A 16,970-nucleotide genomic window follows, 5' to 3' on the forward strand; every position below is an offset into this window, starting at 1 on the left:
TCTGACCTATCGGACCTAATGGGAAGGCAGTTGCCTGTGTCGGCAGCTGGGATTCTAAAGGCACAGGACGGCGGCAGGAAATAGGCGGCAGACACAGGCGAGTTCCTAAGGGCGGCGAATTTTGAAATCTGGCGCTGCTTGTAATGGCTACATTCTGCCCTCTCCTCCTCCCGGTTTTGGGAGAACAGCAGTTCATTGACGGTTAATGCTAAACTTTGAATGTTTATTATCCAGAAAAGGAAGTAATTGTGAAGGTCGGGAGCTACATCTGACCCACAAAAAAACCGCAAGTCTCTTGTTTTTCTTTAAACTGGAGCAACATCGTTAATGCAAAGTTAATAAGTGTACCACGCTGCACATAGTTAATACAACAGAAAGACAGATATTTTGTGTATGTGCTTACAATATTACACATTATAATGCTGCATTAGCTTCTTCCCTGTAATGCATTGCGATCCACCTGGCTCTGTAGGGGTTATGGATTCTCTCCCATGTTTACTAAGTGGTGCTATTCCATAAGACACCTTATGACCAATTCCCTTGAAAGCCGTTTTCCGGCACAGGTAGGTGTTTTATGAAATAGCACTGCTTAGTAAATATGGGCGCACATTTTTTTTTAGAGGTGCATCATTGCAGAGTTACTGACCAACCCTCTTGGCCAGATACTGTCATCCACTGCACTTACTCCTCCCCCTCGCTGTAAGTCTCCCTTCATACAGAACTAGAAGATGTTCCCATTATAACAAACATGACAAGGACTTGTTGGGAGTTCATAGGGAAGTATGTAATCAGCATGTGTAGCTAATGGTAATTTTTAGAAGGAAAACGTTTTTGAAGGAGTACAATTTCACATGTACAGTATCAAAAGTTAAGGTACCCAATGTTGATAACCATATATATATCCCAGTGGGACCACAAAGACAGCATATTATACATATATAAGGTCTTCCTCTTTTCCCAATAGATGATATAATGCAGAAAGTATTCACATGGACTGAAATTGAGATTTGGATGCAGTAGTTTCCGTTTTGGAGAGATATTGATATAAAAACATATATTTGCAAAATATTTGCCCCCGACTGGGTCAGATCAAATTCTCCATCCAGTTCAATATCTTGTCTACAATATTGGTAAGTACTGGGAGAGGCAGCATATAGCATATTCCGCTATTAAACCTATCAATGTGATATAAATAAAAAGGTTTGTGAGCTCACATATGAATTCAACATATAACGAAATCCCATGGTGGTTATTTGCATGCCACTACCCAGAATCCTAGTCTGCAACTTAACCACTACATGTCTTGTGGCAATAGGTGGTTTAGAAACATGTGGAAGACATGCACAGACTCATGTATTTTATCGTCGCTGTATTTTGTACAGTGAATGGTTGTCATTTTTTTTTTAACGCAAAATAACCATATTGTGTCTGGTTTGCAAACCGCTGCCAGCTTCACAATCCAGAATCAGCGACCAAACTCAAACGCACGAGAAACCCGTCTTTCATTGGGTCCACTGATTCTGAAGCTTCCTTGACCCAGGCTTAACCGTGTATGCTGATTAATGTAGCAAAAGCTCTAGCGAAGCCATGGAATAAAGCAGATAGGAAAAAGTGACACACCCACTAGCTTATCATTGCGTCATTTATCATATCACTGTATATAATGTGACAACGGGGTGAATGGAGCTTGTTTGGGTTCCTGTAGAAGACATGAAAACACACACTCATAGGTATTTTATCTATGGTGAAACCTTTACTGAAGGTGCAAATATGTGAAACAGAATCCCTATGGCTGCAATTTCTAGCAGTCCAAACAAAAATGTAATATTACTATTTCTCCAAAACAGAAATCAACTGGTGGGTGTGACGTTTGTGATCAAAAAGGGACACAACAGATGTATACCGAATTAAATGGACAGGCTCAGTGGACCTACGCTACTTGTTTCCATTACAACAAAAATAATTTGAAGACCAATTTTACAATTAATTCAAACTAATCTGATGAGCCCGTTCGCTGCTGATGGAGGCTGCGGCAGAGTGCAGAGCAATACTAGGCAGGCACCCCATGCTACATGAGAGGGGGGTTGAACATTGCCCAAAATGTACATGAAAGGTTACTTACATACATCACTGAGAGGGGTCCGCTGTACCTTTTCGTTTTAATCCCCAAGAGGTATTTTAGCTGGGATATAAAGACATGTACCGCTGCTGCTGTAGTGAAGCCTCGTACCAAAGGCTCTGTCAGGTAGATGGCTACGGAGCCAAATCGAAGGATACCTAGGCACAGCTTAAAAATAACACCACACTGATTAACAGGAGTAACCTATACTTCTGCGTAGCATTTTAATGTCTGGTTATTATGGGCACATTGTGGTAACCGTTTCCTTTCTTACAACACATCTGTACCATGCAACACTTTGCAGTTCAAAACCAACCGCACTGTGTCTTGTCTGATGAAGGGCCTGGAACCCCCGAAACGTTATGGGACTTTGACACAGGGGCCACTATGTGACCCCGCTGCCCTAAACCTCTGCATCCATATAAACAAGTACCAAATGTGTAAATCGCTTGATTATATACAAGAAAAAACGGTTACATGGATTAGATGTGTTTTTTGTAAAACTACAATTTTTTTTAATTTTGTGGGAATAAATAAATATTTTGGTTTTATACTGCAAAGAGAGTGGTGCATGGAACAAATGTGTGTAATTTTTCCTGTGGGTGAAACAGGGTATGAGTAAGAACTGCACCATAGCACCTCTTTAAGGGTACGCGTATGACAGCATTTATTTTTATTTTTGAACAAAAATGTGTGTTTTTGGCATACAGTACACTCCCTATTTTTGTTTTGTTTTATAACCTTCCCTTCCTTGCAATTTCAGCAAATATAAGACACCCGATAATCAGGCGCCATACATTTGACGCAGATCTGTTTGCCAAAGAAGCTTGCGCCACACCAACGTGGATTATTAATAATTAACATTATTTAGATACAAATCTAGTAAAACGTAGACATTTATTCCTTTTTCTTTTATTTGGAAAAGCAAAGAAAAAGTGAAAATGAAAGCTTGTACAGTACACACACAAAAGATGGAATTATTTTTCATATACATGTAAATTTCTGATTTGTCCAGGAAATAAACCAAGATATTGTCATTGGAATGAGCTAGCTATGGATTTTTTAAAGCATACTGTTTATGGACTACATGCTTTTGAGACTTCGTAGGCAATCAGGTAATCTCATATATGAAATACACCAATGAAGGTTCATTTCCCTAGCTGCATGAAACAGCCAAACCAGATGATCAATGACAAAATATAGTTCAAATCTGTTCAGTATTCACCCTGAAGCACAGATGGGAAAATATAAACGAACAAGTACCTGAATGATCCCACAAAGCAAAGTAAGAGCTATGGCTACTTTCACTCTCCTGGAGTCTCTTGCTTCAAACTTCTCTAGAAGATCTGTGCTGTTTGTAGTATTTGTTCCAGCGATGTCAAACATTTCATCTGGGGCGAGTCGTACAGCAACACCACCAATCATCAGGCTGATCACGGCAAAGGTACCTTAAATACAAGGGACATGAATATATCACTGACAGCATTTAGAGGATTAGTATACTCTGCGTGTTACAATGGACACGTTTTGTCATCTTCACAAAAAAAGTTAAATAGTACACTCCCAATATAGACACCAATGGAACAATATTAGCTGAATTTTACCAGAAAACACACTTCTTATAACTGTGTCAGAAAAAAAACCGTTTTAAACGCAACATATCTACAATGCAATAGCCATAATCAGTTCAGTTGTTACCTGCTGTGTAATAAAGCTTTGTTTTTTAATGCTGATTTTTTAATGGTAAATGTCTAACATTTTATCACTGCACTTGAAGCGTGTAATTTAATTCAATTATATCAACCTGTTTCAGAAAACCTTATAGAATGTTTGACTCAACCCAATGATTAAAATTCACTTTTTTTTGTTAATTGAATCTGTTGACTTGCACAGCAATCGCCATCAGAACATAAAAACAAGCAAACTATATACAGTATGCGCCAACTGAGTCTTTGAAAGGGATTTAATAATTATGTCAAATCCTGATGACGGTGTCTGTGCACCACTAAAAAAAGTACAAGAAAAAGTACTTTTCTACACAAACAAAAAGGCCAAGCATTTCTACTGTATAGGGTTTGCTGTATCTCAATAACCACTTATGTATGGCATTGGAAAGGTAACTAGTCTTAAAGATTGAGTTTTTCCACCTCTGTCCATAATTCCACGGCTCGGTTCTTGATCCAATCATTTATTCCGAGACAAAAGAAAAACAATCTGCATCATACAGGTCTTTACAGGAATCTCAGTTATGATTTTGAGCAATTTTCAGATATTAGTGGAGATCTGCAATCTCTGTTGGTATCACTTCAACCATAGTTGTCAGCCGTTCTGATATCAATACATACAGACAAAACATTTATTCCTCATCCACAGACACCGGGACCTGCCCAAATATAGGCTTGCTCCAATTTGAACCATCTTTCTCCAGCTGTGCTCTTATCAGGATGTTCCTTAAAACCTCTCTCACGTCCTTTCCTCCCTAAGATTCTCTCACCGTCTCATTAATTTCTATAGCCTCTTTGTATTATGGCCTTGTACTTACTTTAATTTCTCTGTTATTTCTACAGTTAACTATTTAGGTGCTAGCTGTGCAGTTCGTGTGAATTCAGGCAACATGGTGTACCTGTTGTTCAGGCTTCAAATCCTCCCATCTTCGAGTCTGTGCTCCCATTTATCATTTCACATACAGAACAATGATCAAACAATGAACAAAATTGGAACAGTTAACCTGACGGCAACAATAAAGTCAAGATATCATGTCATTTATAACTGAAATGTGCCTCTCTTATCTCCTACTTCCTGCAGAACATGCTGGGAGCAGCTGTCTCATGGCATTATCCAGGTAAACGTGCAGATTAGCTATCACTTTAGTCTATACTCATGACTCCCTGTATGGCAAAGGTTTTACTTGTTATCTACTAAATTAATTGTAGTCAACCTTATACAATGCTAATGTCTCATGTCTATTGCACTGAATCAATAGTTACAGATAGTGCCAAGTCACTGTTTTAAAGATAGAAATACTTTATGGCTTCCCACTGTAGCAGTAATACAAGCAGTCTGGTCTCTGCAGGCCACACCAGAGGGGAGATCCATGTTGCTGGACACATTCAATGCACCCCTTATTGCCAATTTATAGATCTTTTGCCCATTTTTTTTAATGTATGTAATGGGATAGCGTAAACTAATTTGCACCTTTCCATAGACTGTGCATCCAGACCAGGGCTGGGCAACTCTAGTTCACAAGAGCCACCAACAGGTCAGGTTTTAAGGATATCCCCGCTACAGCACAGGTGGCACAATCAGTCCCAGCTTCAGCACAGGTGGCTCAAATCAGTCCCAGCGTCAGCACAGGTGTCTCAATCAGTGGCTCAGTCTTTGACTGGGCCACCTGTTCTGAAGCAGGGATATCCCAAAAACCTGACCTGTTGGTGGCCCTTGAGGACTGGAGTTGCCCACTCCTGGTCTAGACAGACCGTACCGCCAGCCCTGGACCACGTGCCTTTCATATGTATTTTATTTTATTGCTGGGAAATAAAGGTATAAATATTATATATTCCATAAGACTGTATGGCAATGGAGTCTGTTTGCAGATTGTGTGCCTGTATCATATAGAATAGAAGCCATGTATTGTTTGAAAAGGTGCATATTTCATAGCGTACTTGTACTTTAGGAGAAAAATTAATAAAAATTAGCCTTGGTACATTATATTAAGAAACTTCACCGGTGCTCACACGGAAGCAATGTAATATTTTGCAACGTAAAGTGGTCCATCATTGTGGAAAAAAGATCCCTAACCATGAATCTGGCCTGCTGAATAAATACTACTAAATATTACTATACTGCACCGACACACTTTATTCGAGCAAATACCCGGTATGTACCTGGCATATACCTGGAATGCGCCGCTCCTCACCTCTGACAAGCCCCGTTGCGTTTGCCTTCCCAGCCTGGGTTCATGCCTGGCTGATGGGCGGCTGATCTGTTAAATGATAATGATTAGGATTTAATAGGCTGCAATGCTTCGCGTGTCTACCAGATGGCATAAATTCATGAATTGTAATGCAGTATATATATATATATATATATACTGTGCAGTATTGCAGCCAGCGGGAATAAAATGCTTCAATCCCTGCTTGGAAAATAACTCAATGCACTCGGGCAGAAAACAGCCACAAACCTCAATACACCCGGGTATACCCGAATTCGTGGGACTAGCCAAGCTCGAATAAAGTGTGTCGCCAGTGTATGCAAAGCTTAATATAAACGTAACGGTGTTTCCCCCACCCTCTGGGAGATTCCCATGTTACCAGGTGTGTAGTGCTGGATACCTGCTGACTTACAGGATGCTGAGTCAGCCGCCGGTGGTAGTGGGGACATCAGGACAGGCTCTTGGGTAGATACTTGCTCTTTAGCTCATGGATGTCAGCGCCTCCATCCCTTGCAGGCTCCAGGAAGATGAAGGCAATCCGTGCAGGAGAACTTACACTACTCCCCTATGATAGATTGCACACCAGGCAGGAGTATAGTTGAACGGGAACACTTTATATCTCTCCTCCTCTGCATATACAGCATAACCAGTACCTGCATACACAGTCAATTGGTCTTCAACCTTAGGATGGTCCCTGGACGTTCTCCCCTGGCCTAGGGCACCAAGGGCAGTCCTAACTCTTCCCTGACTACCTAATAGAGACAGAGGTAAGGTACTCACCCGCACTCCCTCAAGGGGAGAGGACAGCAAGTGCCAGTGCTCGGTACACCTCTGTGTGAGTCCTGTCTCTCTCAAGGGGAGAGACACTAACTAAATTTAGGAAGTGCAGCTCCTTAAGTACTGAGGGGAAGATCCAAGGTCTGAGCCCAGGATTGGACAGAACACAGGCCTTAACCCACCTTTTCCCCTGTCACTCAAGGGACCTGCCTGCTTGTGGGGAAAGCCCTGGATTGGTTCTGACACTGCCCGCACTGTTACCAGGATTTGCATGTCAGGGAGGGCAGATTAGTAGCCAAGTCATGCAATTATGAGTGAATTATTAAATTACCGTATTTCCACAGTCGATGTTAAATGGTTAACAAGTATAAAATTTATTTGGCATTCTGTAGGAACCTATCCTGCTCACATGCAAATTAACTATTCAAATCTAAAAGGGACCTTCAGAACTCAATGGGATAAAGAGAAAGAAATATAACTCAAGATTGTAAGCTCTTCAGGGCAGGGATTCCTTCTTTTAATGTTACTTTTATGTCTGAAGCGCTTATTCCCATTATGTGTTATATTATTGTGTCACGTGTATTACTGCTGTGACGCGCTATATACATAAATGGCGCTATATAAATAAAGATATACATATATAACTATATGGTATGCTGTGCATCTTAGAGATCATTTTCGGTTTGGCTCAGAACATAGTGAAGGTTGTTTTATGAATGACCCTAGGCTTCAGCAGCGAAAGCAGGGCTGGTCTATTAAGTACTTAAACACCTTTTAATGTTAATGTTAATGCAGTTCAGGGTGAATTAAGTTGATTAGATCTTTTTTTAATCAAAGATGCCCTCTAAATATATATATAAATAGTTTCTTTGCACATCACATATGAGGCACATAATAGGAGAACATACGGTTCACTATTATTTTTGAGATTTATACATGAATTACCTATTGAGATGTGTCTTGATGTCCCAAAGAATGTGTACAGGAAAACTGGATAAAATGAAGAATACAATCCAAATACAGGGGGAACAGCAGCCAGCAAGGCATAGGCTAACCCTACAAAAAGAGAGAAATGTTAAGATATACATATTGATGGTAAGATATATGGTATCCTTTATCTTGAGTAGAGTTCAGTTAGGTATCCCTGAAGCATGATCAACTGGGATTGGAAAACCACAACAAACTACATACTGTATATTCCTACTTTTCCAGTAAGTAGTGAAAACTAACAAAGCATTATGTAAACGATCCAGCATAATCTCTGCCTTTCTTATCCAATACCTTTCCCTGAATATATGCAAATCAAAAGGCTAAGAGAGCATAAGTTTATATCTTGAGCTTCCATTTTCTGTATTCCAGGTAAACAATCTCGCTCCTTCAGAAACAAAATGGTGTCCACAGGAACTCATCGGAATTTTGAAAAAGAAAATGTAACTGAATGATTTTATAAATGGTGCCAACACGTGACTAAAACAACACACAGGGGTTATCTACCAAACTCTCTTGGCTGCAAAACTGGGCCACAACCAGTGAAAAGCAATTGTACGGATTTGCCAAAGGAAAACGCCAGTGGCGTTCAATGGGATTCCTTTTCTTTGATGTCTCTGGTGCTGTTTTGTGCACTTACTGTATGTAGAGAGACTTTAATAAACAGACCCCACAATCTATAAAGCTTTATACAAGTCTATGGAGTTTTATATTTACTTATCAAGCATTAGCTACACTTGGGTGAGTACACACAGTACATGCTACTTCGAGTTCGCTGGTTTCAAGAGCATTGGAAACCAAGAAGTTGAGAAGGCTTCTCCATTATTGTAAGGCACTGGCAATTTAGGTTGGATTGCATTTGACTGTTGTGGTTTTCTGAAATCAATTCCAAAGCCTGTTTAACTCTGGACAAGGAAGTCATTTCTGTACTTGAATAGGATCCTCTCACTACGAGTTTGCCAAGTTACAGAGTCTTGTGCCTAAGAGAATGTCAATGAACAGTAACAGACCCTATAGCTATGTCTAATATAATTACCGAGATACATCGTGGTTTATATTTGTGGAATTAGCGGCATATTCATGAAAGTAGGCTGGACATTATAGCCTTCACATGGCCATTCCAGTGATGGGGACTGTTGCCCTTTAAAGCTGCAGTTCAAGCAATATCCTGCATGTGTGTTTTTTTTTATAAATCAGTTCTGTAGTAAGAAAAAATACTTTTAGCATTTTCTGTTTTAAAAAAAAAACAACAACTTTGAAAGACCAATTTTCTTGTATTCTATTTTAACAAGCATGTTTGTTCCTATAGTAACAATTTACATTACCCAGATCTAAAGATGTCGCCAAACTTCGCCGATCAATAGACGGAGAACGAATTGACCGGCAGCTATGCAGTTCTTTAGGTAAGTAGAAATTGCCCACATGAAACTATTGAAGTAAAACCAACATATTAATCTATGACCAGGTAAGGTTTCCAAGTCTCTGCACACTATCATTTCATCTACTGTATGAACAACACTCATGTTTGTCTGTCTGCTAAAAGTAGCCCAACCAATCAAGAATTCACATTTCTCCAGGATCAATACAGCTACTAGAACTTTTATTCTAATGAATGGAAGTTAATGCATGGTTATCGACGTGGTGTTAAACCCCTAACATATTAGGGGTTAGATAAGAAGGCATTATAGGGAGAGGCACAACTGAGAACATGAAAAACCATGGCAAAGAAGGGGCATCGGAGATAGGGTGGTATTTATAAGACTGGACGAAGGTCATCTCCACCACACTGAGGGCTGCTGACAGGGTGGGACAGCCGGTGGGACAGCCGGGACTGCTGTACCAGCCCCGGTCAGTCAAAGGACCCAGCCCTCCCTACCAACGAAGGTCATGTCTACCACACTTCAATAAATGTAGGATTTAGACTCACAACTGGTAACCTGAACTTGTAGATACAGTAGTACATTTTATTATAATTTGGCACAGTCTGAAGAAACATTCTGAAAGTGCCCTACCAACCTTGTGGAAGCTGCATGACGCCCGTGCTGAGTCCTGACATAATGTCTCCTAAGATATACTCCTTCACTGGGTAACGCGGAAGCCATTTCAAAATTGGTAGAAAACTGTAAAGTTGCGATTTTGCTTTTTTAGCAGTGCAGCTGCAAGTGAAACAAAAAATATGTCAGCCCAATAATGTTTTGAAGACGTGTATAGTCGTTTTAATTGCTGGAAGTCACTGAACTCTTTACGATCAGATGGCCAGGAAAAACACTGCTCTGCAAGTGAAGTGTAGAACAAAAAACAGGTTTTATGCTGAAACTATTGCGCAAGAATATCAATAACATCTAAAAACAACCAAAACTGATGCATCTCATCTAAGCCAAAGGCATAAATGTACTATATGCAGGGCCGCCAACAGAAATCATTGGGCCCAGGACAAATGAAAGGAGAGGGGGCTCCCCCACCCCCCAACCCATAGCGCACTACCACAGTAGGTTTTAATACGGAAAAAAACATTTCAATGCAATCTGTTTATACAGCTAAACCCCGTTATAACGCGGTCCTTGGGGTCCACAACCCAAAGACCGCGTTACAACCGGGGTCGCGTTAAAATTTCACCTGCATCAGCTCTGGAGCTTCCTCATTACAGATTTAAATCTCCTCCATTTTGCCGCCTTACCAGTGCTCTCCTCTTCCTGCTGTCCACGTGCTCATATCTCTCTGCTCTGCTCATCTCTCTGCTCTCTTGCCATCGTATGCCAGTTTTTTTCAAACATTCAATTCAATGCTTTATTGACTACCAGACACAAACACAAACACAATTAAACATTAATACATTTTGTACAAAACACATACACGGATTGAACTCGGGACCTTCTGATACCAATGTCTTGCCTCTTACCTCTACACCATAGGCTTGGTGTGACAAGACAGAACCTATAAATATATTTATCCTCTACAACACAAGGTACATGTCAATGTGAAATCTTAAGTCTATTTCTAGCTGTCTATGACATCACACAGTTCTGTGGTCTAGTGGAAGAACTCTTACCAACATATGCAAGGGTCCTGGGTTCAATTCCTGTATGAAATGGTATAATTAACTTTTTTAATAAATTATTATTTTAATTATGTTGTATAATTTATAAATATATAATTCTTTATTATTCTTTATTAAATAATAATTATTCATTAATCAATAATGATGTATTAATAATAATTCCTTAATCATTCTTTATGATTAATTATGTATTATTAAGTATGATGATTAATTATTATTAGCAGTTAATTAACTAATTAATTAATAATTATGTATTAAGTATTATTAATAATTATTTTTTAATAATTATTAATTAATAATACTATTATTATTAATTATATTATGATTAATAAGTATGATTATTAATTATCATTAACAATTAATAATTTTGACTAATTAATAAGTATTACTAATACCTAATAATTATTAATACCCAATTAGTAATAATAATTATTAATACTTAATTATTAATAAAACTTATTAATACTTAATAACTATTAATAATTAGTAAGTATTAATAATTGTTGTTAATAATTAAGTATTAATAATTATTATTACTAATTGGGTGCTAATAATTATTAAGTAATTATTAATACTTAATTATTAATAACAATTATTAATACTTACTATTAGTATAATAATTAGTAAGTATTAATACGTTTCATTAATAAGTAAGTATTAATAATTATTATTAAGTATTTAGTAATAATTATTAATTAGTTAATTAACTGTTAATAATAATTAATAATCATACTTAATAATACATAATTAATCATAATGATTAATAATGAATTATTATTAATACATCATTATTGATTAATGAATAATTATTATTTAATAAAGAATAATAAAGAATTATATATTTATAAATTATACAACATAATTAAAATAATAATTTATTAAAAAAGTTAATTATACCATTTCATACAGGAATTGAACCCAGGACCCTTGCATATGTTGGTAAGAGTTCTTCCACTAGACCACAGAACTGTGTGATGTCATAGACAGCTAGAAATAGACTTAAGATTTCACATTGACATGTACCTTGTGTTGTAGAGGATAAATATATTTATAGGTTCTGTCTTGTCACACCAAGCCTATGGTGTAGAGGTAAGAGGCAAGGCATTGGTATCAGAAGGTCCCGAGTTCAATCCCTGCATGTGTTTTGTACAAAATGTATTAATGTTTATTTGTGTCTGTGTCTGGTAGTCAATAAAGCATTGAATTGAATGTTTGAAAAAATAAAAACCCCGCACACGACGGGCAGAGAGATGAGCACGTGGACAGCAGGAAGAGGAGAGAGATGAGCACAGCTGTAAGAGGAGAGTGTAAGGCGGCAAAATGGAAAATTTGAGATACAGGTAAGCCGGCAAAATGGAGGCTTTCAATTCGGGAGCCATGCTCAGACCGCGTTATAACCGATTCGCGGTATAGCGAGGCGCGTTATAACGGGGTTTAGCTGTATTAATATTTTCAACAAAAGACAAAGATACCCAATGCTACATCCAATGTGACAAAAGGCATGGGGGGATTCAGTATGGGCCTGGGGGGGGGGGGTTAAATATGGGGCAATATGGGCCTGGGGGGGGGGTTAAATATGGGGCAATATGGGCCTGGGGGGGGGGTTAAATATGGGGCAATATGGGCCTGGGGGGGGGGGTTAAATATGGGGCAATATGGGCCTGGGGGGGGGGGTTAAATATGGGGCAATATGGGCCTGGGGGGGGTTAAATATGGGGCAATATGGGCCTGGGGGAGGGGGGGGTTAAATATGGGGCAATATGGGCCTGGGGGCTACATATACACACATACATATAAAAAATAATACATATTAAAAAAAAAATACATATAAAACCCATCCAAATACATATAAAAAAGACCCCAATGCATTTACAAAAGAGAACAATCCATTAAAAAAACAAAACAATAATTATTTAAAAAAAAGAAACCTCCACAATACATAAAAAAATACCCAACCCATATAAAAATACCCCCAAGCCCCACAATACATATACAAATACAAATTCCACACACACACACCACACACACCACACACACCACACACACCACACACACCACACACACCACACACACCACACACACCACACACACCACACACACCACACACACCACACACACACACACACACACACACACACACACACACACACACACACACTGCAACATGGATCATAAAAGTTGATGTAACCTTCCATGGGGGCTGGAAATAGGGCTGCTGTGGGTGCTGCAGTCCCCCCTGGGTTTGTACATTTTTACATTGTAGTAATCTATGTATATTACCAATTACGTATACACAGCCCCCCTCCTCCCAAAAAGTGTTTCTGCACTCCTGTAGCCAGTATGTATGATGTACAGTATGCTTATTGTACTTGGCTATCACTACAGATAGCTTTCTCCTTCTGTTTGACAACTAGATAAGCTCTTTTTGAAGGTGTGGTTGAACAAATACATTTTCCCTTGTTTCTCCTGAACCAGTAGGTACATATCTATATAACTATTTTAGTTTCCACGAATATCTATAGATAGGTGCTGTAAAGAATTAGTGTAATCACAGCTTTACAGTGGATTAAGTTAGTGGAATAAAGAGTCTGCCTGATCTACCTATTCCACTCGTCCCTCCTCTTACATTTACATTGACTAGTAATAACTAAACTTTAGATGCTAACATGTAGTTACAAATAGACGTTGATTGTTATATACTGTATTTGTAGCCTAGTGCATAACCTGCACAAAACGCGTAGAAGGGTTGCAACCCTCTATTTTATGGCTTCCCATTAAAGAGAATGTTTTTTGCCAGACCTGCTTCTCACTCTCTTCTTGCTGTGCGCTGCACACACACACACTGCATTGGATTCTAGCTGCTGGGGACTTGTGAGTACTTATACCTGGGGCCAACCCATTGAGGAGGGGGGAAGTGTCTCTGCATACTAACCCCCACCTTCAGGGTGTTCTAGAGCCCCTTCTATAGGTTTAGTACATTTATTGTTATTATATCATTATTTACCTAGTACTGTATGCTCTTTCCCTTTCAATGAATGGATACATTTTGATATAGGATCAGGTACTTGAGCACCATCCCCCATTCACATGTATGTAGCCTAGTGCCCCTGGCTGTGGGTTTCCCGGCCCTGGCACATAAGTCCTGGTAAGTGCAAGCAGTGTTAGGGTTAAATCCATCCTCATGAGTCAGCATGAGAGTCTCACAGCACACTACTATTGTGTTTACATTGTAGCCATAGACAGGTGCGGGCTAGTGGCAGTTGGAAGCATCATGCCTGGGGGGGGGGGGGGGGAGAGGGGGTTGGTGGTTACAGGTGTCAGCACTGTGGGGGGATGCCTGGTCCGCCCTCAGACATGCACAGTTTTGGGGCAGGGTCATTAACTCTTCCCTAGGTATATAAGATGCTTCCTTCCCAAATGATAGCAGAGTGATTCCAGGATGTAGCCTATTCCCCAGGGAGTGAGGTGGTTCTGCCTTGCCCCATCAGGTGGTAACGGGATGGTGACTAGCCCCAAGGGCCTTAGGCCTTCGAGGGGCCTAGTCAGGTAAAAGTCAAGCAAGATGCGAGGGTAGGTGATCATCTTAAGGGTGAAATAGAGTACCTCTCTTTCACGGGAGATGAAATCAGCTGGCCTGCCAATAAATGGTACAATGTTCAATGTTCAATGTCTCCTGTCTAGATTACTGAGAAGGTGTTCCTGTGGGGTGACTCTCTGCCCCTGGCAGATCCCCATAGGATGGAGGCGCTGCACTAGCTGGACCAGAAGCCTGTCCCTTGCCGATCCCCATACAAACGAGGAGACTCAGGCCTCTGATACACAACAGGTGAGCAACACAACACCAAGACATGCCCTGTAGCATAGGGATCTCCCCTAAGGCTAAGGCCCCGCTCCCTCAGTCAGCGCGCCCGCACTGCAGACAGGCGGGGCGCTGACAGACACAGACCGCAATATGTGGGAGGGGGGGCATGGCTTGAGCGGAGGGACCCGCTACTCCCCCCCCTCCCTCCACGGGCTCGGGCTGCAGGAGGGAGCTGCTGCGGGCTGCTGTAAGGTAAGCAGCTCCCTCCCCCTTCTGCCGACACACACACACACCCTTGAGTAGGAAGCTGCCTGATGACAGCTCCCGCCCCCGCCGCTGATTGGCTCATCAGTGCACCACGTGACGCGTCACCGCTCAGGATCACAATTTTCTTGAATCCCCTGCCGGCTGACGCGTCACAGTGCGTCAGCGAGGGGGAACTGGGACCGGCTAGGGAGGATTCCCCTGCTGGTGGGGAACGCTCGTGCGGCCGTCCGCGCCGTCGAGCGCAGCGGGTCCCAGTCCTAAGGGGGGGGGAGTGTGTTACATTTACACACACACACACACAACATTTTAAATGTGACCCACAAACAATTTCATTGCATGTGCCTCTGGGATTTAAAGTTGCAGACCAAGCAATTTCCTACACACACACATTTTTTTTTTTTTAATAAATCAGTTATCATTGTGTGGATTGTACTAATGCACATATTTAAGGGGAAAAAATTAAATAAATAAATAAAAACACGGCAGCTTGGACTGCTGCTATAAGGACTTAAAAAGTGCATCAGTTTAAAGACTACAATAAAGAGTCAGGTGTTGAACATATTGGTTTGAAATGGATGTTTTGGAACAAGTACGACTGAATGGACCTTAACAAAGATCACCGGACGTATGGTACGTGTAACTATTTTGGAATCTAAAATATGAATGTACACCCTGAACCAAAATGCTACATTCAAGATGTTAATACAGAGCACAGCGCGTTCCAATGCAAACCGAATTATAAGCAGATAATAACACCCATAGAAATGAGTGGGATTCCCCACACGTTATTAAACTTTGTAATGAATCATGCTGCACACCCACGGCAGTTTTGTGCTAAAGCCAGCGGTACCCGGATCAGAGATGCCAGTCCTGGCACAGTTGTATGCCATCTGACTTTTTAGAATACTTGTTACATTTCAGGCGAAATAGTTAATCTGTAGCAGGTAAGATCGCTCCTCGAATTGGATGCCAATAGCTGCATCCTGGTTCCCGATTACTTATCCAGCCCAGGGTTTGAAACGATGATTGATTTAAAAGCCCAACCTGGCTGAATCTTCCCTTCTTAAAGTGCAGTGCCCTCAAAAACTGGCCATCTTCAAAATAAGCTCAATGTGATGCCTAATAAAGCAGATTATATACCTTATTTTTTTCCCCTTGCCGTTTCTGATTTTAACTTAATTTTTATTTTAAAAGCCTGCCGTATATAGTTTACATGAGAACGCGTGGTGTTTATTTTCACTTTCTCGACTCCACTGTGAAGCACAGAGCTGTTTTCCATGCACACTACAAACAGTCTTTTTAGAGAAGCTGGGTAATCTTACTCTTCTCACATAAGATTCTTTGACATCGACTAACAATTACTAAACGAGAGGAGGTTAGCAGCCATATTAAGATGGATTTTTGGTTCATTCATTGGGGACAAAATACACAATTTATAAGCATAACGTGCTGTTTTTTTTTTTTTAATTCTTCTGAGCTGAAGCGCTGGGTTCCCGGTACCTGATCCGTGCTCCTCCACGCCTGTGGATCCCCCGGTACTGGCACGGGGCATTGGAAGATGTCTTTGTGACTTTCTATTTATTACAGTGCAGCTAAATTTGTCGGGTTTTTTGTGTATCAAGTGTAACGGTTTTTCTGGACCCTCCTGACCCACCCAATCTCAGATTGGCCCCTGTGGTCTAACCGGTCCCCATTACATGGTCGTGTCTGGTGGTGCACCTGTTGGCAACAGGACTCCTGAGTCAACCGCATGATGTTGTTCTGGGGAATGTCAGCCAGACAGGCAGCTGACGTAGTGTGCGTGAGTCCTACCTACATACAGTGCAGCGTCTCCACCTCATCAGGATCTCTGCGTCCGCAAGGAGATGGTTCTGATGAGGAACTATTCTGTGGTGCCTTCCTCTGTGGAGTAACTTCACACTCACACATGGGGGTTATTGTGAACAAGGGCATCTTTATTGATGGTTCAGGCAGACTGCACCTCGCAGCAAACAGCTTAGCCGCTCATCTTGTACAGCACTCTCCTTTC

The 16,970-nt window shown here is 40.6% G+C and overlaps 1 protein-coding gene across 4 annotated transcripts in view; it reads right to left on the reverse strand.

Annotated features, from left to right (window-relative positions):
- Nucleotides 1-16,970, reverse strand: part of SLC26A5 (solute carrier family 26 member 5) — an 84,112-nt gene that overhangs the window by 44,384 nt on the left and 22,758 nt on the right. For 3 of the 4 annotated variants that reach the window (XM_075599648.1, XM_075599646.1, XM_075599647.1), the window contains exons 3-6: nucleotides 9,831-9,970; nucleotides 7,773-7,883; nucleotides 3,383-3,567; nucleotides 2,123-2,287 (exon numbers count right to left, since the gene is read on the reverse strand). In XM_075599648.1, coding sequence (XP_075455763.1) covers nucleotides 2,123-2,287; nucleotides 3,383-3,567; nucleotides 7,773-7,883; nucleotides 9,831-9,970 — 601 coding nt within the window. Of the gene's footprint in view, nucleotides 1-2,122; nucleotides 2,288-3,382; nucleotides 3,568-7,772; nucleotides 7,884-8,850; nucleotides 9,014-9,830; nucleotides 9,971-16,970 lie in introns of those variants that run through there. The other variant, XM_075599649.1, reaches the window with a different exon arrangement.

Source organism: Ascaphus truei, chromosome 5 (genome assembly GCF_040206685.1).
Source record: "Ascaphus truei isolate aAscTru1 chromosome 5, aAscTru1.hap1, whole genome shotgun sequence".
Lineage (NCBI taxonomy): Eukaryota > Metazoa > Chordata > Amphibia > Anura > Ascaphidae > Ascaphus > Ascaphus truei.